Source organism: Myotis myotis, unplaced genomic scaffold (assembly GCF_014108235.1).
Source record: "Myotis myotis isolate mMyoMyo1 unplaced genomic scaffold, mMyoMyo1.p scaffold_m19_p_18, whole genome shotgun sequence".
NCBI classification, from domain to species: domain Eukaryota; kingdom Metazoa; phylum Chordata; class Mammalia; order Chiroptera; family Vespertilionidae; genus Myotis; species Myotis myotis.
The window spans coordinates 8,909,661-8,935,813 of NW_023416322.1; the positions used below are offsets into that span (position 1 = coordinate 8,909,661).

Genomic DNA, 26,153 nt, shown 5'->3' on the forward strand with positions numbered 1-26,153 from the left:
CGCTAGCCTCCCGGCCGGCCGGCCCTCCGCGGGCGGCACTCGGCACCGCGCTCCGCGCCGCAGCCGCCAGCCGGGGCCATGGGCTGCGACGGCCGCTTGTCGGGGCTGCTGCGCCGCCACCTGCTGCCCACGCTCACCTACTGGAGCGTCTTCTTCAGCTTCGGCCTGTGCATCGCCTTCCTGGGGCCCACGCTGCTGGACCTGCGCTGCCAGACGCACAGCTCGCTCGCCCAGATCTCCTGGGTCTTCTTCTCGCAGCAGCTCTGCCTCCTGCTGGGCAGCATCCTCGGGGGCGTCTTCAAGCGGACGTGAGTGCGACCCTGCCCGGCCCGGCCCTGCCCACCGCCTGGCGCTGCGACCACCCCTCCCACTCTGCCCGCTGCGTGTCCCCCGCGCCTCCCACCCCCCGCCAGCTCTCCCGGAAAACTCTCCCCCGAGACTGGGTTGTTTATCGGCCTCCACTCACCCCCGGAGGGGTGCACCCAGCTCTCCCCGCTGCCCCCACCCACACCCCGGGGCAGAGGGGTGATGGAGTTTGCAGGGAGGGCCCTCCTGCGCGGGCCCGAGGTTTGTCAGGGGGTTGGAAGTGAGGTGGAAGGAGAATGGGAGTGTCCCCTCCGGCCGGCGAGGGGCCAGAGCAGGGCTGAGGCTCACCAAGCCCCTGGGGCGCGCTCCCGCCCACCATCAGTTCAGTTCGGCTGCCACAGGCTGTCGCGGGTCCCAGGTGGCACAGGCTCCAGGGTCCCGTGTGTTCCTGCTCCTGTGGGGCCGGGAGCCTGCATGGAGGAGGAGGGCACCTGGAGGCAGAGCCCTGTCACCTGCAGGACCTCTCTCCAGGGCCTGTAGGGCAGGCGCAGGTGTCTTACCTAGAGCCAGGTAAGGTGACCCTGTCCCTGTGCCAGGTCCCTTCCACTCCCTCGCCTTCCTGGCCTCTGCCCAGGGCTGGCCCTGGAGTGCCTGGCATGGCCCCAGAGACTTCTTTTTGGATTTCATAGCAGAGCGTCCATCTCCTGCTGGAATTGGACGGGGCGCCTCCAGGGCGCCCTGTGGTGAGGTAGCAGGATCACTCTCCCAGTGCACCTGGGAGAGCAGAGCCAAAACTGGGGGTGGATGACTTGCAAGCCAGAAGCTGCTGGGAGATTTTTCTAGTCTCCGCGAGGGGCCGGCCGTTTCCTGGGTTGCATGGGCTGCATGGGCTGGAGCAGGCCCACAGCCTGGGAGCAAAACCACAGGAGGGGTCTCCCAGAGAAAGCTCTGGGGGGGCTGCTCTGGGCCAAGGGCTACCCCTTTGGGCTCATTCCCAGAGGTATCCATGAGGGTAGGTTTTCCTGTCCACCTCACTTCCAGAGCTGATGGAAAGGGGCACAGGTGTCGTACTTTAAGCCACTCAAGTGACAAAACAGGATCAGTTAGGGAGCAATTATCCCCACTACGAAATTCTCTTGTAAACGGAAGAATTCTCCTCTTAATAAGCACCTCGCCTTGTGTATACTAATGTTTCTGTGGGTTTTGGACAGGATTGGGTGTATATGAGATTCAGAAAATCTTTAAAAGCATAAGATCCACTCCGATTCTGCCTAGGGGTGTTTTTTAATTTATTTTTAAAATTACATTGGACATCCAGTATTATATTAGTGTGAGGTGTACAACATAGTGGTTAGGCATTTATATACCTTGTCAGCTGATCACCCTGGTAAGTCTCGTACCCATCTGGCACCATACACAGACGTTAAAATATTCTTGACTATATTCCCTATGCTGTATTTTACAGCCTGGGCCTATTTTTATAACTGGAAATTCGGACTTCTTAGTCCTTTCACCCTTTTCACCCATCCTCCTCAGCCTCCTTCCCATGTGGCAACCATCAGTTTGTTCTCTGTCAGTTTATTTCTGTTTCGTTTGCTTGTGGGGGTTTTTTTAGATTTCACATATAAGTGAAATCACCTGGTATTTGTCTTTTTCTGTCTGACTTATTTTACCTAGCAACATACCCTCTCGGTCCGTCCATGTTGTCACAAAAGGCAAGATTTCATTCATTGTTTGTGCCGAGTAATATTCCATTGTATATATGTACCACCGCGTTTTCACCCACTTGTCTATTGGTGGGCACTTGGCTGGTTTCCATTTCTCGGCTGTCGTAAATACTGCTGCGGTCCATGTAGAGGTGCATCTATCTTTTCAAATTAGCGCTTTAGATTTCTAGGATGGCATTGCTGGTCATAGGGAAGTTCTATTTTTCATTTTTTTTGGAGGAACCTCCATGCTGTTTTTCATCCTGGCGGCACCAATTTTGCAATCCCACCAGTTGTGCACGAGGGTTCCCTTTTCTCCACGTCCTTGGCAACATTTGTTTGTTGGTTTATTGATGATCGCTCTTCTGACAGGTGGGAGGCGATCTGCCTAAGTGGTCGGCAAACTGCGGCTCGCAAGCCACATGCGGCTCTTTGGCCCCTTGAGTGTGGCTCTTCCTAAGCCTTAGGAGTACCCTAATTAAGTTAATAACAATGTACCTACCTATATAGTTTAAGTTTAAAAAATTTGGCTCTCAAAAGAAATTTCAATTGTTGTACTGTTGATATTTGGCTCTGTTGACTAATGAGTTTGCTGACCACTGGCCGCCCTAGAGTTTAATTAGAGACCTAGCAAGGTGTTTTTCTGGCTTTGTTCTCCTTTGCTAAGTATTTTGATTTGCAAACACTCCCTTACTTGCAACCTTTCCGTGCACTGAACCAAAAGGGGAATGAGTATCATTCTAAATGGCAGGTTGTTTGCCGGTCTTTGTGAGAGGGGCAGATACACGCCCGGGTGAGCCATCTCTTCCTTGCTGGCTCTGCACCTCCCTCAGGTTCCTTACTCAACAGGGGGCTCTGAACAGGCAGTGGAAAGGGTCTTGCAGCAGGAAACCTACTCGCAGAAAAGAAAAGTGATCATGGCAACAATAATCCCTAACTTTACTGAGCACTTACCCAACGCCAGGCACTGCCCTTAGTACCTCGCTTGTATCAGCTCATGTAATCTTCACAACAACCCCGAAGAGAAGTACTATTATTTCCATGTTTTGCAGAAGGAAGCTGAGGCTCAAGAGGTTAAGAGGCTTGCCCCGGGCCCCACAGCTGTAAGAGGCCTCGTCTGGGTGTGGACCCAGGCGTTTGTCTCTAGAACCAGAGACCTTAGAATGCCTCTTGCTCTATGAGTGGGTCATTTTCAACTCTGTGGGGTACAAGGTATACTCTGTACTCCTGGGCACAGGCATGGCTGACTCCCTGGGAAGGAAACTGTGGGCCTCTGGGGCTTCCTGCTATAATCAGAGGAGTGGGGGCAGGGCTGGGCGGGTGGGATGGGAGGGCGGGGGTAGGGGGAGCAGGTCCTGGCAGTGTTTCGGGTTTAAATTCTGAACCTTAGTCCTTCCATCCCCAGGACAAAATGTTGCAAAGAACCCTCTCCTTTGGCTCAGAGCAAACAGTGGAAATGGAGGGATATCACAGTTGGCCTGTATGTAAATGGCAGTCACCACCTCGCCAGGGCTGGGTAGCTCATCATGACTCCCCATCCTCCCCAGCCCCCCTCAGCAAACACAACCTCCACCAGCCCTGAAACCAGCCTCTAAAGCTTGATTCCTCGGGGCCTCCCCACCTCTCAGTTAAAGTGCTAACACCCTGCAAGTGCTTTTCAGCTTAAGTGATTACTGGCTTCTGCACAGGCTCCTGCTTGTCAGTGGGGGATTGGCTGAACCTTGCCGAGGGCCAGCTGTAGCAGAGGAGTGGGGCGAGCGCAGAGCCTTGGAGAGGAGAGTCCTGGCAGCTTCTTTCTCTAGGATTCCTGCTCAGTTCTGCCTGCTGCTTGCCACAGACCCAGGGCCAGGGCTGAATAGTTTCCGGATGCCTCCATACGGACATGCATGGGAGGGACTGGGGTGTGGAAAGCCTTGGGTGTTAGAATGGGTGCAGGGGAGGAACCAGTGTGCACGCTGTTTGTTATCTATCTGTCTGTCTATCTATCTATCTATCTATCTATCTATCTATCTCTATTTCTCTTCTAGCAGAGAGAGATGTTGAAGGAGGCCACCACATGCAGGCCGAGAGGGAGAAGGGTGCACATTAGGGCCAGAAGAGCAGGAAATAGTTCATATAAAACGCACAGCCACCTGGTGGACAGGGTGTGCAGGTATGTGCTTTGTCAGACAGGAAAGAGGAGGGGTATTTAGACAACAGTTGAGAGTTCCTTTCCTGGTTTTCTGGGGACCTGTCTAACTACCCTGGGCAGTTTAGGGGACCCCTTTACTGAAAGGCATCAGGGTAGGTGAGTGGCTTTCTGAGCTTCCCCGTCTCCTCCCAACCTCACCTTGGCCTCTCCCCTGGATACACCCTGCTAACTGAAGCCTCACTGAGTCCTTCCCCCCTTTGCCCTATTCACTATCTCCTTCTCTACCTTTCTTTTTCTCTCAAATTCCTGCAAGTCCTGCCCTGCCCATGACCCAGCTCCAACTCCCTCCTGCCCCTTGCACAAGACCCAGTCTTCTGTGCAAGATTCCCCAGGCTACTCTCAGACCTGCTTCCCCATGACGCTGGCCCCTGCGGGGACACAGTACAAAAGCCGGTTCCTTCCTCTAGTCTGGGCCCTCGGTTGGTCTCCCATGGAGAGAGCCTGCGCCTCTCTCACCAGCAGCTTGTTCGCCTGGCAGCATGCCGCAACCCTACCAGCGTCAGCCAGGTGTGCTTCTCGCTTTAAAAGTCCATCTCACCACGGAGTTGCCGTGTCCCAGCAGGTCCACTCCTAGGTGTGCGCCTCAAAGAAAAGAACTGGAAACATACGCGCCCCCCCCCCCCAAAACCTGTCTACTCAGAGCATGTGCGTATTCAGAGCAGCGTTAGTCAGCATCACCAAAAAGTGGAAACAAACCAAATGTCCATCCACAAAAGAGGCCAGCTAGATGGGGGCCTCTTCTCCCCCGGCCCCTTCCTAGCCCTAGCTCCCAGGGGGGGCCCTGTCTCCTGGTTTCTTTTTTATTTATTTATTTATTTATTTATTTATTTAATTATTATTAGTTAAGGTATTATAAATGTGTCCTCATCCCCCCCATTAACCCCCAACCTCCCCCCCCCCCACACACACGCTCATGCTCCCATCCCCCTGTTGTCCATGTCCATTGGTTTGGCTTATATACATGTATACAAGTCCTTCGGTTGATCTCTTCCCCTTACCCCCGCCCTCCCCTACTTTCCTTCTGGGGATTGACAGCCTGATCGCTGTTTCTGTCTCCTGGTTTCTTGTTGGGTCCATCTACACAGCCTCCTACTCAGCCATAACAAGAATGAAGTGCTGGCATGCGCTTCAGCATGGAGGAGCCTTGAAGCACTGTGCTGAGTGCACGAAGCCAGGCACAGGACATGTTGTATGATTTCATTTCCACGAAAACGCAGAGCAGGACAATCTATCGCTCCAAAAAGTAGATTCCTCACCCAGGGCGGGGCCGGGCTGTGGAGAGGGAGGGGAGTGGCTGCACATGGGCACGGCTTTCCTTTGGGGCCGATGGAAGCCCTCGAAACTTAGATTGTGGTCGTGGGCTTACAGCTCTGAACATATTCACAGCCAGTGAACTGTACATGTTGAATAGCTGAATGGGATGGTATGTAAAGTATAGATCAGTTTTTAAATGTAAAAACAATCTTCAGACTCATCCCTCATTCAACAAATACCTCTTGAGCCAGACCCCGTTTTGTGGGGTGAGCACCACAGACAAGGTCCCTGCTCTCCTGAGCCTGCGTTCTGGAGGGTCATTCCAGTGAAACGAAGGAAATAAACAGAGTAAGGATGGAGATGAGCAGAAGTGGGGGAGAGTAACAGGGGTGGTCAGGGAAGGCCTCTCTGAGGAGGTGACGTTGGCGCTGACACCTGAATGAGATAGTCACGTGCAAAGAACTGGGGGAGAGGCGTTCTAGGCCAATAGAACTTCAGGTCCAGCCAGTGTGTAAGAACACCCGTGGGAGCCCAGCGCCCAGTGGGCCAGGGCACATCATCGGGCACAGAGTGTAGCCCGGCCTCAGGTTGGGGTTTCCCCCAGGTACCCTCAGCCATCACACAGAGCCCTGAACAAGCTGGGGTGTCTGTGCTGGGCTGACCCAGCTAGAGGGGGGGCCTCTTCTCCCCTGGCCCCTTCCTCAGCCATCGCCCTGGCTGGAGCTGCAGTCTCCAGCCTGCCCTAGGTCCCAGGGGGAGCCCTTGTCCCAGGCCCCCACTCTTGTCGTGGGGGCTGCCCGTCTTTTCGGGGTGAATGGGTGCTGAGGATGCCTCTGACCCTCCTCGGTTCTGCGTCCCGCCCCTCTGCCCTGGTCTTCAAGGCCGGAGATCATCCAGGGTGGGGGATCCCCGAGGCAAAATGTGAAGAGATGTCAGTGCCCCTCCTGGGGTCACTCATTGGAACCGGGGTCGCTCAGTCCGTGGTGACAAGGGGCAGTCATTCCCCCAACACTGGGGAGTGGAAGGCAGGACAGGCTGCGGACACCTCGCTGCTTCAGTCCTCCTTGTTTTGAAGCCAAGCAGCCCCTTGACCACACAAAGCCACGTCAAGGTGATGGGTCACGTGTGCCCTCTGGGTAAGGCAGAGCACCTGGCCGACAGGGTCAGCAATATGCTCAAGGTCACCCAGCAAACTGGAAGGGTTGGCACCCCCAGGCAGGGCGGGGGGGGGGGGGGAGGAGGACCTGGCTCCTTGCCCTCCCTCCCGTTCTCTTTAACCTTCCATGGGGAGCTGGTAATGAGTAACTTGGGCATTTCCCTGGCTCCCTAAGGACCGGCTCCCTGGACTGTCCACGCTGTTCCTGGGCCTGGGGCTCTTCCCATAACCGGCCTGACTTACCCTCTGAACCCAGGACGGGGGAGGGCAGACCGACGACACTGCGCTGGCCTCTGCCAGGATTAGGAGTCAAGAAACTGGATCCTGGCTCGGCGTTACTCTGCCCTCCTACCGTGTCCGGGCCCGGTTCCTGATCTGTAATATGAGGGGAGGCCTCCGAGGCCCTTGTCACTCTAGCTGTCCCTGGACCAGCCTCCGAGTCACCCAGAGGGTGCTGCAGCGGGCACAGCACCAGCCGGTGCCCCTCCTGTGGGGCATGCCTCTCTGGGCCTGGCAGTGCTCTCTGGGGGAGTCCGCAGGGAGGGGGCAGCAGGGCGGGGGGCGGGGGGCGGCAGGGGAAGATCCCGGTGAGTGAGCCAAGGGGGACGGGCCGGAACAGCGCTGACTGCCAGCAGCTTCGTGAGGCAGCGCCTACCATCCCCATGTGATACAGAGGAGACTGAGGCCCCGGGGCTGCGTGTACGTGGCCCGCCCCAGGCCACCCCCTGGGACTGGCAAAGGTGGGCCGGACCAGCCTTCCAATTGCTAGTCTAAATCCCGCCGCATCCGCACTGCCAGAGCTGTTTTGACATTTTTATTTTATAATTTTCCGTTTATCCTTAGTCCTGGGAGGGGCCGTTGACCAAACCATTAGGTGGCCAAGCCGGTTCGTATATTTCCTTCTGGCTCTGAGAGCCCTTTTTCGTGGCTGGAGGGGGTGGCCAGCAGGGAGCACGAGGGAGATTGTGCAGAGCCTGGTCTCAGGAAGCAGCGGCGCACAGCTCTGGCCCAGAACATGAGCCCCAGGGGTCCCGCTCTGTTCTGAAGGAATTGGTTCAGGCTGGTCTGGGAATGCCCAGGAATGGCTCTGCCGACCAGCGGGGAGGACGGCAGCCTGGGATCCGCACGCAGTGCCCCCATTTGCTGGGAGCAGTCTCCATCCCCTCACGCCCAGGAACCCAGGCCCATAGGGGCTCAGCCCGCCTCAGCCTCAGCCGGTGGGTGGCAGCTCCCACCACTGCCCAGAAGGGGCAGGAGAGGCAGGGAGGGCACTTCCCGGGCAGGCTCCCCCCCCTCCGTTCTGCGGGCCTCTCTGCCTCCCTCCTACCTGTGGGCATCAAGTGTCCTTCTCAAGAATGACAGGGTGAGAGGGTCCAGATGGGAGAGAGGAGAGGCCTGGACAGGGCAGCCCGCTGGCCACCAGCCCTTCCCCAGCCCCTTTCCTGAGCCCCTGCTGTCCTACTCAGCACCTTCCTGGCATCTCTCTGCCACCCCCCTACAGGCCCACATCAGCCTCCTAGTCTCCCGTGCTTTCTCCGCGCCATCCTGTGCGCTGGGATGAGACAGGCCTTTCCCCCGCCTCCCATTTCACCAGCCGCATCCAGCACCTTCTCAGGGCTGAGCACAGTGCCGGGCACGGGGTCCCACAATGAACAGGCGGCAGCAGATGCCTGGGCGGTGGGAGGAGGCGGGCGATGAGGCCAGCAGTGCCTCTGGAGCTCCCATCACACCAGCAGAGGGACCCTGGGGCTCATGTTCCAGCAACTGTAGCTGCAGGCTCCCTCGTGCTCCCTGCTGGCCACCCCCTCCACCTGGCTGGGACTGTGGCCCAACACCAGCCTTCCAGCCTTACACACACACACACACATGCACACACACACATATGCACATACACACATGCACACACACACATGCACGTGTGCCCTCCTCCAAGGGCGTGGAGCATGACATGGAAGACCTGGGGTTAAGTCCAGGCTCTGTCAGCTACTTTCTCGGCCTTTCTCAGCCTCAGTTTACTTTGGGTCAACAATTGCAAAGTCTACCTCCCAGCATGGTCATGTGCAGGTGCCTTGGACCCTGAAGTGTTGGTCGTTGTCGTGTAAACTTTCTCCCGCGCCCCAGCTCCTTCCCGGCCTGCCCCTCGACCTGCCCCAGGACTGAGTACTGAGCGCTCACTCAGGGATCCGGGGCAGGTGCCACGTGCCAGCTCTTCCGGAGCGCTCCTGTGCCCGGGCACCTGTGCTTTCCCCGAGTGGTGAGTGAGTGGTGGGGCTGTCGCTGCTGTGTCCTGGGTCAGCGCAGGGGACATTTGAAGGAGAGGGACCCTCTTGGGGTCCCTGAAGTCGGGCCAGCCAGGAGGGTGCAACATCTGGGCTCCTTAAACATCTGTGTAGGGGAGAGAGGGGGAGGGAGAGCTGGTACGAAAGTCCTGCGTTTTTAGTGCCCCGAGGAGGCGTGGGCATCATCTGTGTTGGCATCAGAGGTGGGGAGCCGCAGCCACCGGGGAGCTGGAAACAGAAGCTCCGTGAGCGCCCAGGCTGCCAGTGCTGGGGGCCCACAGAGCAGGGCTGGCAGGGCAGGGACGGGGGGGGGGGGGTCCCTGTTTTCCTCACAGTGGCCAGGGTGAGCGAGCTTTCCCATGCCCCTCACACAGCTCGGAGTGGGAACAGGCAGGGGTCATGGTCAGTAATCTGTCGGGCAGATCAGCCTGGAAACAAGAAAGAAAATAACGGACTATTGCAGTCAGTCGAGCCCTCTGATAACATTAATCAAAGATGAGAGCTGAGCGCCAGGGCGCAGAGGCCAGACCCTCCGGGGAAGGCAGGGTCGGGGTGAGGAGGGGCGCGTTTCGCTTTTCTTCACGGTGCCGCCGATTCAGACACATCTCGCCACGTGCGCTGTCCCTGCCCACGCTCAGCCGCCACAGAGGCTGGCTGGGGCTCCCCAACTCTTCCTAAGTCAGAAGTTTCGGCACAATTTCTTCCTTCCAGAACCTCTTGCTGCCCAGTCTCCTTCCTCCCACATAGGCCTGGCAGGCTGGTCCCAGGAAATACCAGGCTTCCTTCCTTCCTCTGAGAGTGCTATCAGGCAGGGTGTACGGAAAAGACCTGGACAGAGCCTTAGGCGCCCTATTCATTCCCTCACTCACCCATTCATTCCCTCGCTCACCCATTCATTCCCTCTCTCACCCATTCATTCCCTTGTGGGGGACAGGCCCTCCGCCCGCCTGCGGTGGGCTCCTCTGGGGGATGCCTCTCAATGGGGGTGCCCACAGAGCCCCCCATCCAGATACTGGCCAGATACAGGGCCCAACAGCTCTGCCGATCGAGGGGGTTACCAAGTCGCCCCAACACCTCGCTATGGGCCTTGGGCTCAGGGAACTGTGCTTCATGCATGTGGCCCAGATCCCTTGAAATCCTCAAACCAGACTCCCCTCTAGTCACTTACAGGTAAACAATACAAACTTGTTGTAAGCAAAATAATAGCAGCTACACTCTGTTAAGGCCCATCGTGTCCCCGCACATACTCTCCGGAGTCCTCACAACACGGCCCCTGAGTGGGCTGTTCTCTGAGACTTGCCCACAACCCAGAGCCAGTAAGTGACAGAGCCTCTTCCCAGCGTCCTTCCCCTTCCGCCAGCGCATGGGGGGCCGGCCCCGCGGGCTCCGGGCCCCCCCACTGACCGCGCCCCTCCCTGACCACAGCCTGGCCCAGTCGCTGTGGGCCCTCTTCACCTCCTCTCTGACCATCTCCCTGGTGTTCGCCGTCATCCCCTTCTGCCGCAACGTGAAGGTGCTGGCCTCCGTCATGGCGCTGGCGGGCCTGGCCATGGGCTGCATTGACACCGTGGCCAACATGCAGCTGGTGAGGATCTACCAGAAGGACTCGGCCATCTTCCTCCAGGTGAGCCCACACGGGCACGAGCTGGGGGCGGGGAGGGGCCTGTCCCTCTGTCCGTCTCTCCCAGCCCCTCTGCCCGGGCTCAGGGTGCTGATGCAGGAACAGCTCCAGGGGCACAGTTCGGTGTGACCGGCGGGGCCATGTCTCTGGGCGTAGCACTGGCCCTGCCTGCAGGGCGCTCACAGGAGTCTGGGCACTAAGCAGAGAGTTTGTTGTCACTGGGAAGTGGCGTGACAGGGGGGCTGTTTTCCTCCTCTCTCCTTCCCCCTCTCTGCATTTCTGTTTCCTCGTCCTCCAGTTACCGGGACTCCAGCCCAGCCCTTCCCTTCGCTAGCCCTCCTCCCTTTGGTGGGTGCTAACATGGGAACAGTCTGCCCTGGGGGTTAAGATTTGGGGAAGGAGGGAGAGCAGCCACTGTCATCATCATCCCAGGACACGCGGGTGGCTGGGGAGCTCGCCCCCTCTCCTACCTCCCACTCCCTCGTTCCCACCTGGGCCAGGCAGGGGCTCCCAGATGGGACACAGACGCGGGTGGGGTATGAAGCCTGAGCCATCACCCCCCACGCTCCCTCTCCTCCTTCCCCAGGTTCTCCATTTCTTTGTGGGCTTTGGGGCTCTGTTGAGCCCCCTGATCGCTGACCCATTCCTGTCGGAGAACAGCTGCTTGCCGGCCAATAGCACGGTCAATGTCACCTCTGGCAGTCGCCTCTTCCACGCCTCCAGGGTCCTGGGCCAGCACCACGCGGGGGCCTGGCCTTGGGCCAACCAGACGCTCCCCGGGCTGTCCCCGCCGGACGGAGCAGGAACCCGCGTGTCCTATGCCTTCTGGATCATGGCCCTGATCAACGTGAGTGCCACTGGGATGGACGGGGGGGGGGGGGGGGGGGGGGTCAGTCACAGCCGCGAGTACCATCCATCCCGGCTCCTGCTGAAGATGTTTCTGATTCTGAGAAACGGGTTGAGGCTGAGTGTGCTCTCGGGAAAGCAAGCGGGTGGGAGAGCTGACCCCCAGGATTTATCTGAGCACAAGGAGGGCTGCAGAAGCTCACCTCCAGGTCCTTCAGGGTGGCACCCTGTGACTGCAGTTCTCCGGGGAGATAGAGCAGGGCACAGGGTTGGCCCAGTGAAATCGGGGCCCGCCTTCAAGTCGTCAGGTAAAGGTGACCCTGGGCCCGAGGCTGCGGGCCAGGCCGGCCCTTCTCCGGGCTCCTGAACGGAGACTGACTACCTCACTGTGACTGGGTCAGGCACTGAGGCCCCCTGAGCCCCCAGCTCACACCCTCCCCATCAGCACAGACTCTGGTCTCTGGCTAGACACCTCCTTGGCTGCTCTGTGACCCACGCCGGGTTCCCCCATGGTACCCTGGGCTGGGGCAGAAGGAGAGGTGGGGGGACTCCCCCAACCCAACCTCTGGCCCTGCTTGGGAGGGACTGTCAGGAGCGGCCCTGGCCCCCTGGCTTGGGCCCAGCAGGGGCTGGGAGTGCAGAGTGTTCCGGTGGCCCCTGGCCTGCTGACTGTGGGGTGGAGTCACCGTGCGGCTTGTCACTCTGACTTAGAGCTTCTCCTGCACTGAGCAGACTTGTCACCCCCAGAGGCGGGCCGGCTGGGCTCAGGCAAGACCGGCAGCTGCCCGGCTGCTGCGGGGACTGAGAGCTGCTGTGCAGGTAGCACTGAAAGGGGCTCTTGAGACCGCCTGGTCAGTCCCTCTGAGCCTCGGTGTCACACCATCACAGCTCAATGCCCTGATGGGGGCCAGCAAGAGGCCAGGCGGGGCTGGAAGCCCGACTCCTAGCACAAACCTCCTGCCTGCAGCCACTGCTCATTGTCCTTCCTTCTCCTTCGTAACTTTCTGTCCCCAGAACAGAATCTCCCCCTCTTCCCCTCTCACTCCGCTCCCTGCCTTTCCTGCCGGCCCATCATTGCTTGGGAACAGGCCGTGTTGGGCCGCGATGTCCAAGGAGACCCTGCACAGGGAGGAGCAGTGTCAGCGCCATGTCAGCTGGGACTCTGGGGCCAGGAGGCTAGAGGGTCCACAAAAGCCCCAGGCTTCCTCCTGCCCCACAAGGTGCAGGCTGGGGGCGCTTTGTTGGCTGCAGGGTTTCCGTATTTTTCCATCGCTTTGTGTCTGAAGGTAAACAGCCCACACAGAAGAGAATGAGCCATGCAAGCGAGCATGTGGGTGACGGTGGGTGGGTGTGCACACATACACACACTTATACACATGCGCACACACACACACAGCCCACCTGGCACTCTCTGACTTTCAAGGCGGCTTTGGAGATGGAGTGTGTTCCTGTGGCAATGCCAGGTGTGCCGTCTCCCCACCCCCTGCCTCCCTGGAAGCCCCGCCTGAGTGGCCCCTTCGCAGCCGTGTGCCTTGGCCCTCACTCGGCATTGGCCTTCTGCACCAGCGGCCTTGCGTGGGTTTCCAGTTCCCCCATCGGACCAGAGGGAGAGCTTCGTCACCGAGACCCGGCCTCCTGAGGGCGGGAACTGTCTCCCTCCATTCGGGCCCAATCGGTGGCTCTCATTCTCCAGGCAGAGCCTGACCTTGGACTTATTTTTGAGGGTGGAGGGAGGCTCCCAAGGTGCCCACAGGGCGTGCCAGCACAGGCTGGCGTGCAGGTGGCTTGGGAAATGCTGGAGCGAGCCAGCCTGGCTGCAGGCTGGGGAGGCTCCCTCACAGCTGCCCAGGCGCACTTCCCCTCTACCCTCCGTCAGGCAGGGGAGCCCGTGGCCTCGGGGAAACTTCCAGAGCTGCTGAGCCTCCTCTTTCCTAAGAGGAGGAACTGGGTGGGAGGCGGCAGCAAGGGCAGAGGCCGGACTGGATGAGGCCCTCCTGGCAGCAGGTGGTCGGACTCGTGCAGGGCACCCGAGGGTGGCAGAGGCTTCTCCGGGCTCCTCAGACAGGAGACCCTCCTCCCTGCTCTGGGAGTTCGTGACGCCTAAGCGGCTCCCGTAACACTGGGCTTGGCTGTGCTGCTCGGAGCAGGCATTTTTAAATCAAAAGGAGTCCGAGTCTCTTTCCCATTTAGACACCAAGCCCCCGAGGACAGCCTCTGCCTCCTGGGGTTTAACATCACCCAGCTCCCGAGGTGGCGAGGGCACTGGGCAGAGGCAGGGTGCCCGGGTGCCAGCCTGCTCTGCCTGAAGTCAGCTGTGTGACCGCGCTAATGCTCGCTGGGCCTCTAGCTCACCTCTCCGGTCTCTTCCAGTTCTCACGGGTTCTGACTAAGTGATAACTCTGAGCCTCACTGGCCCCATCTGGAAAATGGGGATGACAATCCCCCAGCAGGGTTCATAGAGCCGAGATGAGCCAAAGCAGAACTTCTTTGGAAACGCGTTTCGCTCTGGCACCTCTCCTGGCCAGCAGAGGCCCGGTGCGAGTCTACGCTTTACGGGTGGCACGTACCTGTCTCTTCAGGGAAACACAGGCAGTCCAGGTTGGGCAGCAGTTCCACCAAGCCTGTGCAGGGGCGAGGCTGCGTTCGCTGGGGGCGCCTCTTAGGTGGGCACCCTTGGAAAGGAGCTGTCTTCTCCCAGGACCGCGCAGACCTGCGCCCCACGACCGTGCGGGCGAACGCAGTGGGCCCGGCGTGGGAAGGGGGGAGCCTGGCGGGAACGGGGCTCTCCTGACCCTCTGCCCACCCCCAGCTCCCGGTGCCCATGGCTGTGCTGTATCTGCTGTCCAAAGAGCGGCTGCTGACCTGCTGCCCGCAGAGGAGGCCGCTGCTCCTGTCTGCAGATGAGCTCGCCCTGGAGACACAGCCTCCCGAGAAGGAAGCCGCTTCCTCGCTGCCCCCAAAGGTTCAGTCACACCCAGGTGGGGGCCCTCATGGACCTTCATGTCACTGCCCCACACTAAGGCTTCTCCGGTAACCCCTCCCCCAGAGGGTGACCGTAGGTCACAGGTGATAGAAGTTGGAAAAGAACCTTGGCGCCAGTGGTCTCATGAGGCAGGAGATGGAGCAGCCTGGCCAAGGGAACCAGGAAGGCAGGCTTCCGGCTCCAACCTTGCTGTGTGACCTTGGGCAAGTTACTTGACCTCTCTGAGCCTTGCTTCCACCAGGCCTGTGAGGTGGCCAGGGGCTGATTCTAACAGATGGTTGGTTGAAGCTAGAGAAGGTAGGAGGCCGTAGGTGGTCCTCCATGCTGCCAGCCGCTTCCCCTGGGCACACAGAGGCACGGGCGGGAGCGAGGCTCAGCCCTGCTCTTCTCGTCTCATCCAGCGCACGAGGACCTGTTCAGCTGCTGCCGGAGGAGGAACTTCAGAGGAGCCCCTTACTCCTTCTTCGCCATCCACGTCACAGCTGCCCTGGTCCTGTTCATGACCGACGGGATGACGGTGAGCCTGCCCCCGGGGCGCCCCTTCCTGGGGACCCTCCGCCCGAGACTCCAATCTGGGGGTGGCAAGAGAAGGAGAGAGGCATCAAGGTTTCCTAGAGCCCTCACCTGTGGTTCAGTCAATCCCAAACTTCAAACTAAAAGTCCAGGGGTGACTGTTTCCAGAATCACTCACAGGCCCTTGGTACTGCGGTCTTCTGTCCCAGCCAGTGGTTTACAAGTTCGTTAACTCTGGAGAGAGGGGCCTATGGGTTTGTCACTAAGTGCAGGCCACCCCGAGTTTTTTGTGTTTTTTTAAAAATATATATTTTATTGATTTTTTACAGAGAGGAAGGGAGAGGGATAGAGAGTTAGAAACATCAATGAGAGAGAAACATCGATCAGCTGCCTCCTGCACACCCCCTACTGGGGATGTGCCTGCAACCAAGGTACATGCCCTTGACCGGCATCGCACCTGGGACCCTTGAGTCCGCAGGCCGACGCTCTAGCCCAGGGGTGGGCAAACTTTTTGACTCGAGGGCCACAATGGGTTCTTAAACTGGACCGGAGGCCGGAACAAAAGCATGGATGGAGTGTTTGTGTGAACTAATATAAATTCAAAGTAAACAAACATCATTACATAAAAGGGTACGGTCTTTTTTTTTTTTTTTTAGTTTTATTCATTTCAAATGGGCCGGATCCGGCCCGCGGGTTGTAGTTTGCCCACGGCTGCTCTAGCCACTGAGCCAAACCGGCCAGGGCCCACCCCGAGTTTTTTAAAGGGGCAGAGCCCTGTTCCGCCAAGCGGAGGTCATGCAGGTGAACTCAGGGGCACTCTGCTCCCTGGAACACATCCCGCACCTGGGTTCCTTTGCCAGGTCGCACAAACCAGCCACAGATATCGGGGCCCAGCGGTTCAGCCTGCTGGTGACCTCTGTCACACTGCGTAATGCCTTCTTCTAGAACTCTCTAAGGGTTAGATTAGGACGGTGTGAATGGCCGACTCACTGATGGCCACGCGAGGGGCTCTCCGGAGAGAAAGCCCGCACCCTCGGCGACCTGGCGGGAGGTGCTCCTGTCGGCCGGCGCTGGTTGACTTCCAACTCCCAGGGTGACCTCGGGCAAGTCGCTCCTCCACCCTCTCATCTGTAAAATGAGATGCTGGTACACACCCTCTTCAGCAAACGCCCTTCAACAGAAAGCTTTCTGTGGAATCAGGACAAATAAGACACGTAGTGGGACCCGGATCTGGTGAGGGGCCACGGAGCTCCCGCACCTCCCGGGACCCAGAGGCCAGCGCAGGTGCAGTCGGGAGCCGTGGCGCCCGGGGTCTGTCCTCGGCCCCGGCCTGTGTGCCCTGTGTGATCTTGGCCCCACGCCCACCCTTCGTGGAGCAGGAGGGTCCTCCCACACCTGCCGGCCCGGGCTTCCTCTCCCAGGGGTCTGGTCCGGCCGCGCCGCGGGTGTGCTCAGCGGGCCCGTCTCCACAGGGCGCGTATTCCACCTTCGTGTACAGCTATGCCGTGGAGAAGCCCATGTCGATGGGACACAGGACGGCTGGCTACCTCCCCAGCCTCTTCTGGGGCTCCATCACCCTGGGTCAGCTCGTCTCCATCCCCGTCTCCTCCCGCGTGAGGCCGGCCACCATGGTTTTCATCAATGTGGTGAGTGGCCTCCTCTCACTTCCTGGAGCCTCAGGAGAAGCATTCGCTCCTGGCCCTACCACCGCCCCAGGCCTTTGCTCAGGACTGACCTCTGCCAAGGGGGTGCGATGTCGGGTAGAGGGAGGGGGAGATGCTGGTGAAGAAGGCTGGAGATCCAGGAGGTGGAGCCTACCCTTCCTCCCTCTGCCCTCCCCCATCTGTACTCCGACAGGGAAGGAGGCGATTCCTGTTGTGTGGGTAGGTCCCAGCTGACAACCTGCCTGCAAGGGAAGCAGGTTCTGGTGTTGGTCCTCCGGGTCCACCTTGGTGCCCGGCTGGCAGAGCCTTGTGACCAGTGGAAGCCAGGGGACCCCGGGCCTTCAGAATCACCCTCTCTGGGCTGGAACCTGGCATTTGCATTTTAAAACTCTCCCAGGTGGTTCTCAAGTAGCCAGGCTGGCATGTGGGCTGCCTTCCAGGAACTGGTCTGCCCAGGAGGCGGGAGGTCGGGGCTTGAGTGATGGGTCTTAGCTTTCACCCTGAAATGTATCTCTGGTACCACCTATGACCAAGGGTCCAGATTCCAGATTCCAGAAAGGTCTCCACCCAACCTCCTGGAAGGGCTGGACTTACCTCCATAACACCCCTGTGCAGAGGAGGGGCACATGGTCTCTTTAAACCCCCAGGGACTGGGAACTCACTCCCTGCCCACGTAGCCCCATCTGCTGTCAGAAAGTCCTTCCCTGGGTTGAGTTTCTAGCAGAGAGAGGGTTGGGAAACACTTTTGGGGCTACACAGACCAAACACGATGAGTCCCAAGAAAGGTTTTGGATTTGCCTTGTCCTGGTTTATGACCTTCCAGAAAGAAATTTCCCATCATCCAGCTCCACAAATACCTCTGTGCCTGGACTCACACCCGTCCCTCCAGCCCGACCCAGAACCCAGCCGGTGACTCCTGGTGCCTGGGCTGATGCTCAACCACTGAGCCACACCAGCTGGGCCCAGATGCACTTTGTATAGAAATTAGTCGATACTGACAAACACATTTTTTTATTTTTTTAAATATATTTTTATTGATTTCAGAGAGGAAGGGGGGAGGGGAGAGAGAGAGAAACATCAATGAAGAGAGAATCATTGATCAGCTGCCTCCTGCATGACCCACACTGGGGATCGAGCCTGCAACCCAGGCATGTGCCCTTGACCGGAATGGAACCTGGGACCCTTCAGTCCACAGGCCAGTGCTCTATCCACTGAGCCAAAGGGCGACAAACACATTTTTAAAAGAAAATTTAAAGGGTTGTTTTACCAAAAACATTCCCATGGGGCAGTCCCCTGACTGAACTAGGAAGATTGCTGGTCCCCTGGCGCATCACAGGGGCCGGTGGAGTCCGAGCCGAATCTGGGGAGAGCCACGCTGGCCTGCCACAGCCGCTGGCCCTCTCTGGGAGTCCTGTCGGGAGTCCTGGATGCTGGGGGACCCTGCTGCCACCACCACTCTCCTGCGACCGGGCCTTCCTCCGTGAGGTCCGGGCCTTTAAGGAAGAAGCAGTTCCTCTAGCAGCCGGCAGAGCTAATGGCTTGGATGGAGTTCCCTGTGCTTACAGACAGGGCCTTGGGGGCAGCCAGGACCCCTCACCAAGCACTTGTTGAGCGTGTGTGGTGGGCCAGTTGTTGGCGATGGCTGGGGGGGCGGGGAAGGGGGGGCGCACCTTCCCGGGCCTGACATTCCCTGGGCTGGGTTGGCAGCCAGGACTGCGGAAGGTGCAGTCCCCACCTCTTCCACAGGGTGGCACCCTGGTCACAGCGCTGCTCCTCACGCCTGAGTGTCCAGGGCAGGAGACCGGCTCCTGCGGGTTTCTCTCTGACGGACACCCAGCGTTTCCCAGTTTCTAACCACCTCCGTCACCGCCGTGACAGGTCGGCGCGGTGGTGACACACCTGGTGCTTCTCGCTTTCTCCTACAACGTCCTCTTCCTGTTCGCGGGCACCGCCTGCCTGGGCCTGTTCCTCAGCAGCACCTTCCCCAGCATGCTGGCCCACACCGAGGACATCCTGCAGTACAGGGGTGAGTGTGCGCCGCGGGCGCAGGGCGCCGCTCCCCGCCCTCCCCGTCTCCTGCGAGGCTCCCGGCCGGAGGGAACAGGTTCTGATCCAGGTGGCTCCCACTTCAACAGGATGCCTCCGTGTGTGATTTCAGGCCTCAGGGCAGCAGGACGTTCCTCCCGCCCACTTCCTTTTCCCGGAGTGATCTCCGCTGACCCACAGCTGGCGTGCTGTGTGACATGCGTGGACATTCCAAGTAGCACCGAAGTCACAGCCTCGGAGGGGTTTTACACCCCAGCGGTCAGAGGGGCCCCTTGCTGGTTCCCGTGGATGCTGCTCCACGCACAGAGGCTTGGAGCCAGCACCCACAGCTGCTGTGGGTTGTGACGCTGCTTCTTTGAGGTCAGAAACCTCAAATTCTCTTCACGAGTTTCCTTCTCTCTCTGCAGCCTCTCCAATGCAGGTGGCAAAAATCTTTTGTAAAACGAGTTCATTGAAACTAGTTGTGTTTCAAACAGTTAACGTTACCTTTAGAACAGTGGCTGCCAACTGGTGGTCTGCAAGGTCCAAAAGGTTGGCGACCGCTGCTTTAGAAGTAACTGGAGATGCCTTAGACCAGTGGTTCTCAACCTTGGCTGCACATTAGAATCACCTGGGAATCTTTTTAAAATCCTGATTTCTGGGCCTCATCCTCCGGAAATTCTGTTTCTTTGTGATGGGGTGGGGCCACAACATTAGTAACAAAGAAACAGAATTTCCGGAGGATGAGGCCCAGAAATCAGGATTTTCAAATGATTCCCAGGTGATTCTAATGTGCAGCCAAGGTTGAGAACCACTGCTCTAGGCCTAGAGTGTCGGAAAAGCAGCATTAAAGATGGGTGGTGTCTTTAGAGGAGAAAGGGGGCAAATTGGTTATTGGGGAGGTGTGTGTGTTGGGGGGGAGGGGTCAGAACAATTAGAGCTGCACCCAGCTCCGTCCCATAGCAATGAGACAGGAGACCTGCGTCCTTGAAATCTAAGGATAATCCCCAAACCTCAGGTGAGTAAATGAAGTCGGGAGATAGCGTTTAAAAGGAGTAACCGCGAGTGACAGTGGGGGGTTCTGCCTGCAAATGCTCACTCAGACCCATCTTCTCGTCGTTTCTCCCACCCTGCCTTCGCTCGGGCTCCATCACTTACCTGCTAGGACTCTAACAGCACCCAGCTTTCCCCGGTGTCTGATCACCTCCTTCGCTGCCTTGGCAGGTCTTGGCTTGTCTCCTTGCCTTCACCGTTGCCCCATCAGAGGTTCAGTGCTGGTTCCCCATGAGAATCACCTGGAGCGCTCGTTACAAGACCCAGCGTCCGGGCTTGTGCTCCACCACCAAGTCTGGTGTCACGGGTCGGGAGCTGCCGGGTGATTCTAACGGGGAGCCAGGGCGGGGAGCCACTCACTCACGCAGCCGTCCCGGCACTGCCACAGGGGCTGCCTCCACAGCTGGCCTGGCCTTCCTGTCTTCCCATGGGGCGGGGGGCTCTCTTCCTTTCCCCGGCCTCCTCCCACCCTGCCCCCCCTCAGCGCTGGCGTTCTGGCTGGCTCCTTGACGGCACATGAATCCTCAGCATGGAAAGCCTTCGACGCCGTCCCTCCCGGAAGCTTCCCTGATCCCCACTGAAAAGGTACCCCCTCCTCTGTCCCTGCTTTTCATGTTTGATCCCCTCAAGGCTTTTGTACCTAGTTATCTCCATCTTCTCCTTGACAACACCCCCCCCCCCCACGCCCCCATGGGCACCAGCAAGGGACAAGGGCCGGGGTGAGGGCTGTGAGGTCATCAGCAGACCCGAGTATCCGTCCGGCCTGCCTCTCTCTGGCTTTGTGGCCTGGTGTGATTCCATTTCTTTCCCCTTTCCGAGCCTCAGTTTTCTCATCTGAAAAGTGGGGATACCAATACTTCCCTGTGAGGATTGTTTTGCGCATTAGAGGAAATGTAAAGCTCTTTACTCAGCCGCTTAACTGGCTCCCAGGTACTATATATATATGTATATATATGTATATATATTAACGCTAATTATTCATCAGTGTTTATCACAGTACTTGATGCTCAGAAGGTACTGGAAGGTTTTTGAATGAGTGGAACAGACAGTGGGTGCCACTGGGATTCAGAGAAGCGAGTGACCAGTGTTAAATCTCGAGGTAGCTTCATGGAAGAGATGGGACGTGAGCTGGCCTGGAATTCGGAAAGGCGGAAGGAAAAAGGAAAGTCATCCGGGGAAGGGTGGGGCGGGGCAGTGGCCAGTGTGAGAGCAAAGGCACAGAGACAGGGAGGAAATGATCTGCTTGATTCAAAAAAACACTGTGTCTACCGTCCGTCCGTCCGTGGGCCACTGTGCGATGATAAGCAGTGATGTATCCACTGCACTAACAGCCAAGGCCTGTCCTCTCTCAGGGGCTTAACCCCGGTGGGCAGCCCAGTAGCTAGACGGGGGGTGGGGGCGGGGGCTGAGACGGATGAGGGGGCCGAGGGCGCACAGAGGAGCAGCAAACCCAGGTTGAGGGATGGGATGAGAGAACAGAAGGAAATCCAAGCAGGACTGGAAGCTGCTGAGGAGGAGGAGGAGGAGGAGGGAATGCACGTGTGGGACCAGGGGGTGAGTGTGGGTGCGCAGGTGCGAAGCTGCCAGTTCTCCTGGCTGCAGGGCAGCCTGCCAGCAGGGAGTGTGAGCTGAGTCTGCGCTCTCAACAGGCACAGGCTAGAAAGGGCCCTGGCAACCCGGCCGGGCGTTCGGACTTGATCCTGAGGCAGTGCGGGAGGGTTTCAGCAGGGAGCTGGCCTGGCTTCGGGGGTTTGCGTGTCCAGGGCTGTGCTAAGCACTCCATGCCTCGCACCGGCATGGCCCACACACCAGCCCTGTGACCCTATTTCACAGAAGGAAACCGAGGCCCAGAAAAGGGAGAGAACTTGCCTCAGGTCACAGAGCTGCAGGGGACAGGGCGGGGCGTGGGGCCAGGCTGACTCTGAAGTGTGGGCTCTCAAAGTCGGTGCCAGGCTGGTGAGCGGCGCTGGTTGGGGCAGTGCCAGGGCGTCAGGACACCCTTCTGCCCAGAGTGGAGGCGGTCTGGGGTCAGGTCTGTCGGAAAGGGGGGGGGGGGGGGCGGGCACGTTGGGAAGGGCCCTGAATGTCAGGCTAAGCACCTTGGAATTCACCAAGGAGACAAGGGTGAACCTTTGAAGGTCTCAGAACAGGAAGGGTCGTAATGACGGCAGGACCTGAGCATCCCCAAAGCCCGGTGAAGAGCTCAAGTCTGACCCTAGCTGGTTTGGCTCAGTGGATAGAGCATCAGCCTGTGGACTGAAGGGTTCCAGGTTCGATTCTGGTCAAGGGCACATGCCTGGGTTGCGGGCTTGATCCCCAGTCGGGGACGTGCAGGAGGCAACCAATCAATGATTCTCATCATTGATGTTTCTCTCTCTCTCCCTCTCCCTTCCTCTCCGAGATCAATAAAAACATATTAAAAAAAAAAAAGAGCTAAAGTCTGAGAAGCCTTAAGAATGGCAAGGAATCCTCCTAGGCAGCCATGCTGCTTCCCAGACACCTCCCAGAATAACCCGGAACACGCCGGCTGCCTCTGTCTCCTAACTTGTTCTCACTAAACCAAACCCTTCTCTTTTGGGTAGGCTGTGCGACCACGGTGCTGGTGACAGGTGCAGGACTTGGCGAGATGTCCCTCCAGATGCTGGTTGGCTGGGTAAGTGGAAAACTCTGGGGGTCGGGGGGAGAAGCACTTGGGGTGGGCTCCTTCAAGCAGGTGGGAAGGCAAGCGGGCCCACTCGGTATTACCTGCCTCCATTGCTGAGCCAGCCCTGGAAGCTGAACCTCCCAATGGGGAACCTGGAGCTGGGAAGGGATGCGAGAGGCCAAGGCAAACACAAGTCATGTCTGGGAGCAGGGCCAGGGGGCCCCGTGGGAATGTTTAGCTCTGGGCCTGGGATGGATTGCGCTGCAGAGTTCTTTGTCCATCGCTTCTCAACCGGCCACTCCCTCAGCCTGCCTCTCGGAGCCTCTGGCCACCTACAAAGGGCCCAGCTTTCCTGCCCGGACCCTGCCCTGGCCCTGGCCCGGCTCTCAGTTCTTGTCCCACACCCACCGGGCATGTGTTCACCAGGGGAAGTAAGTCTGCTTTTTACCAAAGACTGGAGTGTAGACAGTCACCCCCTTTCTGCAGCGGAGGATACTGTAGCCCAGATCAACTAAGCAGCTCGCCTCAGTCACCACACTTCTAGTGTCTGTCGGGATGACTTCCAACCCAGGTCTTTCCGTCTCCAAAGTCCCTCCTCACTGCTCCCCTGCCGGGCGGGGCAGAGCCACATCGTACAGGGCCCTCTGCATGCAGACGAGGGGGCTTGGATGGGCTTCAGTGTGGTCTCGGGGAGGCTACGGAGGAAACTGGTGCTAATTGCTGAAGTTGGTGGTGGGTCCATGGGCGTTCCAGATGCAGCTTTGACGTGTGTGTGTCTGCGTATCTGCAAAGCTCTGGCCAGGCCTCGTGGGGAGGGAACACCTAGTGTGACTGGAGCTTTAAGGAAGACGGGGACGTTTTTCGGAAGGTTCCAGGCACAGAGTTGAAAGGGACTGCCGGGGTCCCCGGGCTCAGCCCCTGCCGTGGACCAGGATTTCTGTCGCCTCCAGAAACACGACCTTGAAACGAGGCCAACACGTTCCTGCTGCCCACGTTCCTGTCTGTCGGTGTGACCGTCCTCGGCTTGGCTAGAAAACCCGCCGGGGGCCCGAGCAGGCCGCTTCCGCCCATACAGCTTCGTGTGAGGTTTTCATGGCCCCCGTCTCTGTGTTTCCCCTCTGGCAGGTATTCCAGGCTCGGGGCAGCTACAGCTTCCTGGTCTGCGGCGTGATCTTTGCCTGCTTGGCTTTCACCTTCTACATCTTGCTCCTGTTTTTCCACAGGATGCACCCTGGACTCTCATCAGGTAGGGAAAGGAGCCGTTTCTGCACCAGGGGAGGAAAGCAGAGCGGGGGAGGACGTGGGAGATGCTCTGGACCTCAGCACGCCACCAGGGCTGTTCTGGTCCAAGAAAAATGCAAGGAAATGTTTACTTTTCCACAGCTTCCTCTCCCCTCTTCCTGCTTTGCCAGGCGATTGTCTGCGCTGCGAGCAATGAGGGGCTGGCTCATGGTTTCTCTACTAGGAGAGGGGCACGGATGTGAACTTGGCTTCCTGCATCGCGCGGGGCCCTGAGCGGCAGAGCCTGCCTCCTTGGCTGGAACTCAGCCCAGCAGCCCAATTGGCCCTCTCTCTGCAGTTTAGGATTTTGACTCGAGTCCAGATCTTTTTGTCAAAAAGAAGTCCTCGGGCCAAGTAGCAAAGAAAAGCTCCTTCAGGACAGAGGCACACCTCACAGTCTCACTGCTGCAGAGCCCAGGCTGGGGGAGTCCCACAGCTATTTTCATTGCCTGCGCCCTCCCCCGGCCTTTCCGCCCAGAGCTCTCATCGGCCCCACAACTGCTTCAGCCGTGCATGTGGCCAGGCCCTAAGGCAGCGGTTCTCAACCTGTGGGTCGCGACCCCTTTGGCGGTCGAACGGCCCTTTCACGGGGGTTGCCTAAGACCATCCTGCGTATCAGATATTTACATGACGATTCATAACAGTAGCAACATTACAGTTATGAAGTAGCCACGAAAATAATTTTATGGTTGGGTCACAACATGAGGAACTGTAAAGGGCCAGAAGGTTGAGAACCACTGCCCTAAGGGCAGGTGCCCAGGCAGAGCCCTCGTCCTCCCCATGAAAAGCAGTCTGGAGGGACAGGCAGCCACAGCCCTCTCTCGGCAGTGGACACATGCCCGCTTTGAGCAATCAGTGCAGAAGCCCAGAAGAGCAATGGGGGGGGGGCGGTCCCCCAATCAGCTCTAACCACAGTCGTGCCGTGAGGTGGCCGGTACCAACAGCCATCTAGTCCAGCACTCAGCACAGAGCCTCCCTTTAGGCCACACGTTCAAGAAGTGTTTGCTGAATGTCAAATGAGTGACACTGAACAAATTCCCCCTAATCAAGGGAGACAAAAAGAAATACACATTCCCTAAGCCCCAGACACTAGTCTCAACAAACTGCCTCCACCAACAGTTGCCAGAACCAGTAGGTCTAACCTGTCACCTGGCTCTCTAAGGAGCCACGGGCGGCAGAGAAGCAAGGCGGGGAAGCTCTCAGAACCAGCGCGGGCTGCAGCTGAGACGTGCTGCCTGGCTTTTATTGTTGTTGTTGCAGCTCCTCCCCAGGACAGACCATGCGGGACGGAAGGCTCCGAATGCTACCAGAGGTAGAAGCGGGGGAAGGAGGCAGGCGAATACATCGGCCTCTCGAGCACCAGTGGAGATGAAAGCGTGGAAGAAACCTGGCCGAAAGCGGAGGCCATCGGTCCCCCGGCGCCTCGGGTCAGGCCTTCGCCACTAAATACTGGCATAGAAGGAATGAAATCGCATTCCGGTACCTGGGTCCTCCCTGGGCAAATCATTAGGATTTCACTCGGCTAGTCAGCGACTTCCCTCCTCCCTGGGGGGACTTGGTCAGAGCTGCCCAGGATGCCGCTGGGGGGGAGGAGGAGACTCACACTTCACTCTACTGGCCGCCTCCTGCATGGACCACACCCCAGGTTTGAAGATCACTCTTAGATGATTTTGAAAATACAGGTTGAAATCGTAAAGCCTGATGACCATTGTTCTATGTAGATCTACTTTAAGTTAATCAGAACCAACCCTGTAACTCCACGGCATGCTCTCACGATTTATGTGCTTTTTCCTTATTCATAGTCCAGAGTCCCTCAAATTCCTGCTGCTGGTATCAGGAGCTCATCCATGATCTAAAACAGCAAAAGGAAATGTTGAATCTTGCTTTCTTCGGGACACTAATTCAGCGGTATGCTGGGCTAGCTCCTACCCAGTTTATAAGAAGAAAAAAAAAGGCTGATCGTTAAAATTTCATTTTGAGAGCCGTTTGTTAAATGCGGCCGTTATTAAAATTTAGATGATAGAAACTTACAATTAAATTACATTAAAGACAAAGGTAATGCCTACTCAAAACTCATCACTTCCTGATTTTGCTATGTCTGTGCTCTTGGAGGAATTGATGACTGTCGTGTCTGTATTGTAGAAATACTACCACTTTCAGTGATAAGGTGTTGCTGACTCGAGGTCAGCCAGAGTGGGAGTATTTACACCACAGAAATCGGCAAAAGCTACCAAGCCTGGCTTTTCTCCCCTGGAGGTGCAGGTGTTAAACATCTGCCAGCGCACCAGGGCTAGTAATCAGTGCGAACTGGTCCAGAAGTTGCCCGAGAGAATGAGATGGATGTTCTGTTTTTCTTTACTGACACTGACTAGCTTATAAAAGGTGTAGAAATGGCTCTAAGAATTTCTCAAAAACATCTAATTTAAACTTTACTTCTATAGAGAAAACAACTCCTTACAGGCATACCTCAGGGATATGGCGGGTTCAGTTCCAGACCTTCGTAATAAAGCGAGTGTCACAGTAAAGTGAGTTGCAATCTTTTTGCTGGTGGATGCTCTCGCCTTCAATTTGTTAAAAAAAAAAAAAGGGGCAACACAAAAAAGCAAATCACAATGACATGAGGTATGCCTG

General features: G+C 57.8%; 1 protein-coding gene across 3 annotated transcripts; it reads left to right on the top strand.

Moving 5' to 3' along the window:
- MFSD4A (major facilitator superfamily domain containing 4A) lies at positions 1-26,115 on the top strand. Of its 3 annotated transcripts, XM_036342229.1 has the most exons (10): positions 3-308; positions 10,318-10,516; positions 11,100-11,360; positions 14,169-14,337; positions 14,744-14,859; positions 16,328-16,501; positions 18,398-18,545; positions 22,180-22,250; positions 23,367-23,487; positions 24,783-26,115. In XM_036342229.1, exons 1-10 carry the CDS (start codon positions 79-81, stop codon positions 24,836-24,838), a joined length of 1,545 nt encoding a protein of 514 aa, XP_036198122.1. In that variant the 5' UTR covers positions 3-78; the 3' UTR covers positions 24,839-26,115. The 3 variants fall into 3 exon arrangements, with proteins under 3 accessions (XP_036198124.1, XP_036198123.1, XP_036198122.1); XM_036342231.1 differs by lacking the exons at positions 23,367-23,487; positions 24,783-26,115 and adding an exon at positions 18,678-18,925 and having other exon boundaries at positions 1-308; positions 22,180-22,226; XM_036342230.1 differs by lacking the exons at positions 22,180-22,250; positions 23,367-23,487; positions 24,783-26,115 and adding an exon at positions 18,678-19,166 and having other exon boundaries at positions 1-308.
- The last annotated feature ends 38 nt before the right edge of the window (positions 26,116-26,153 follow it).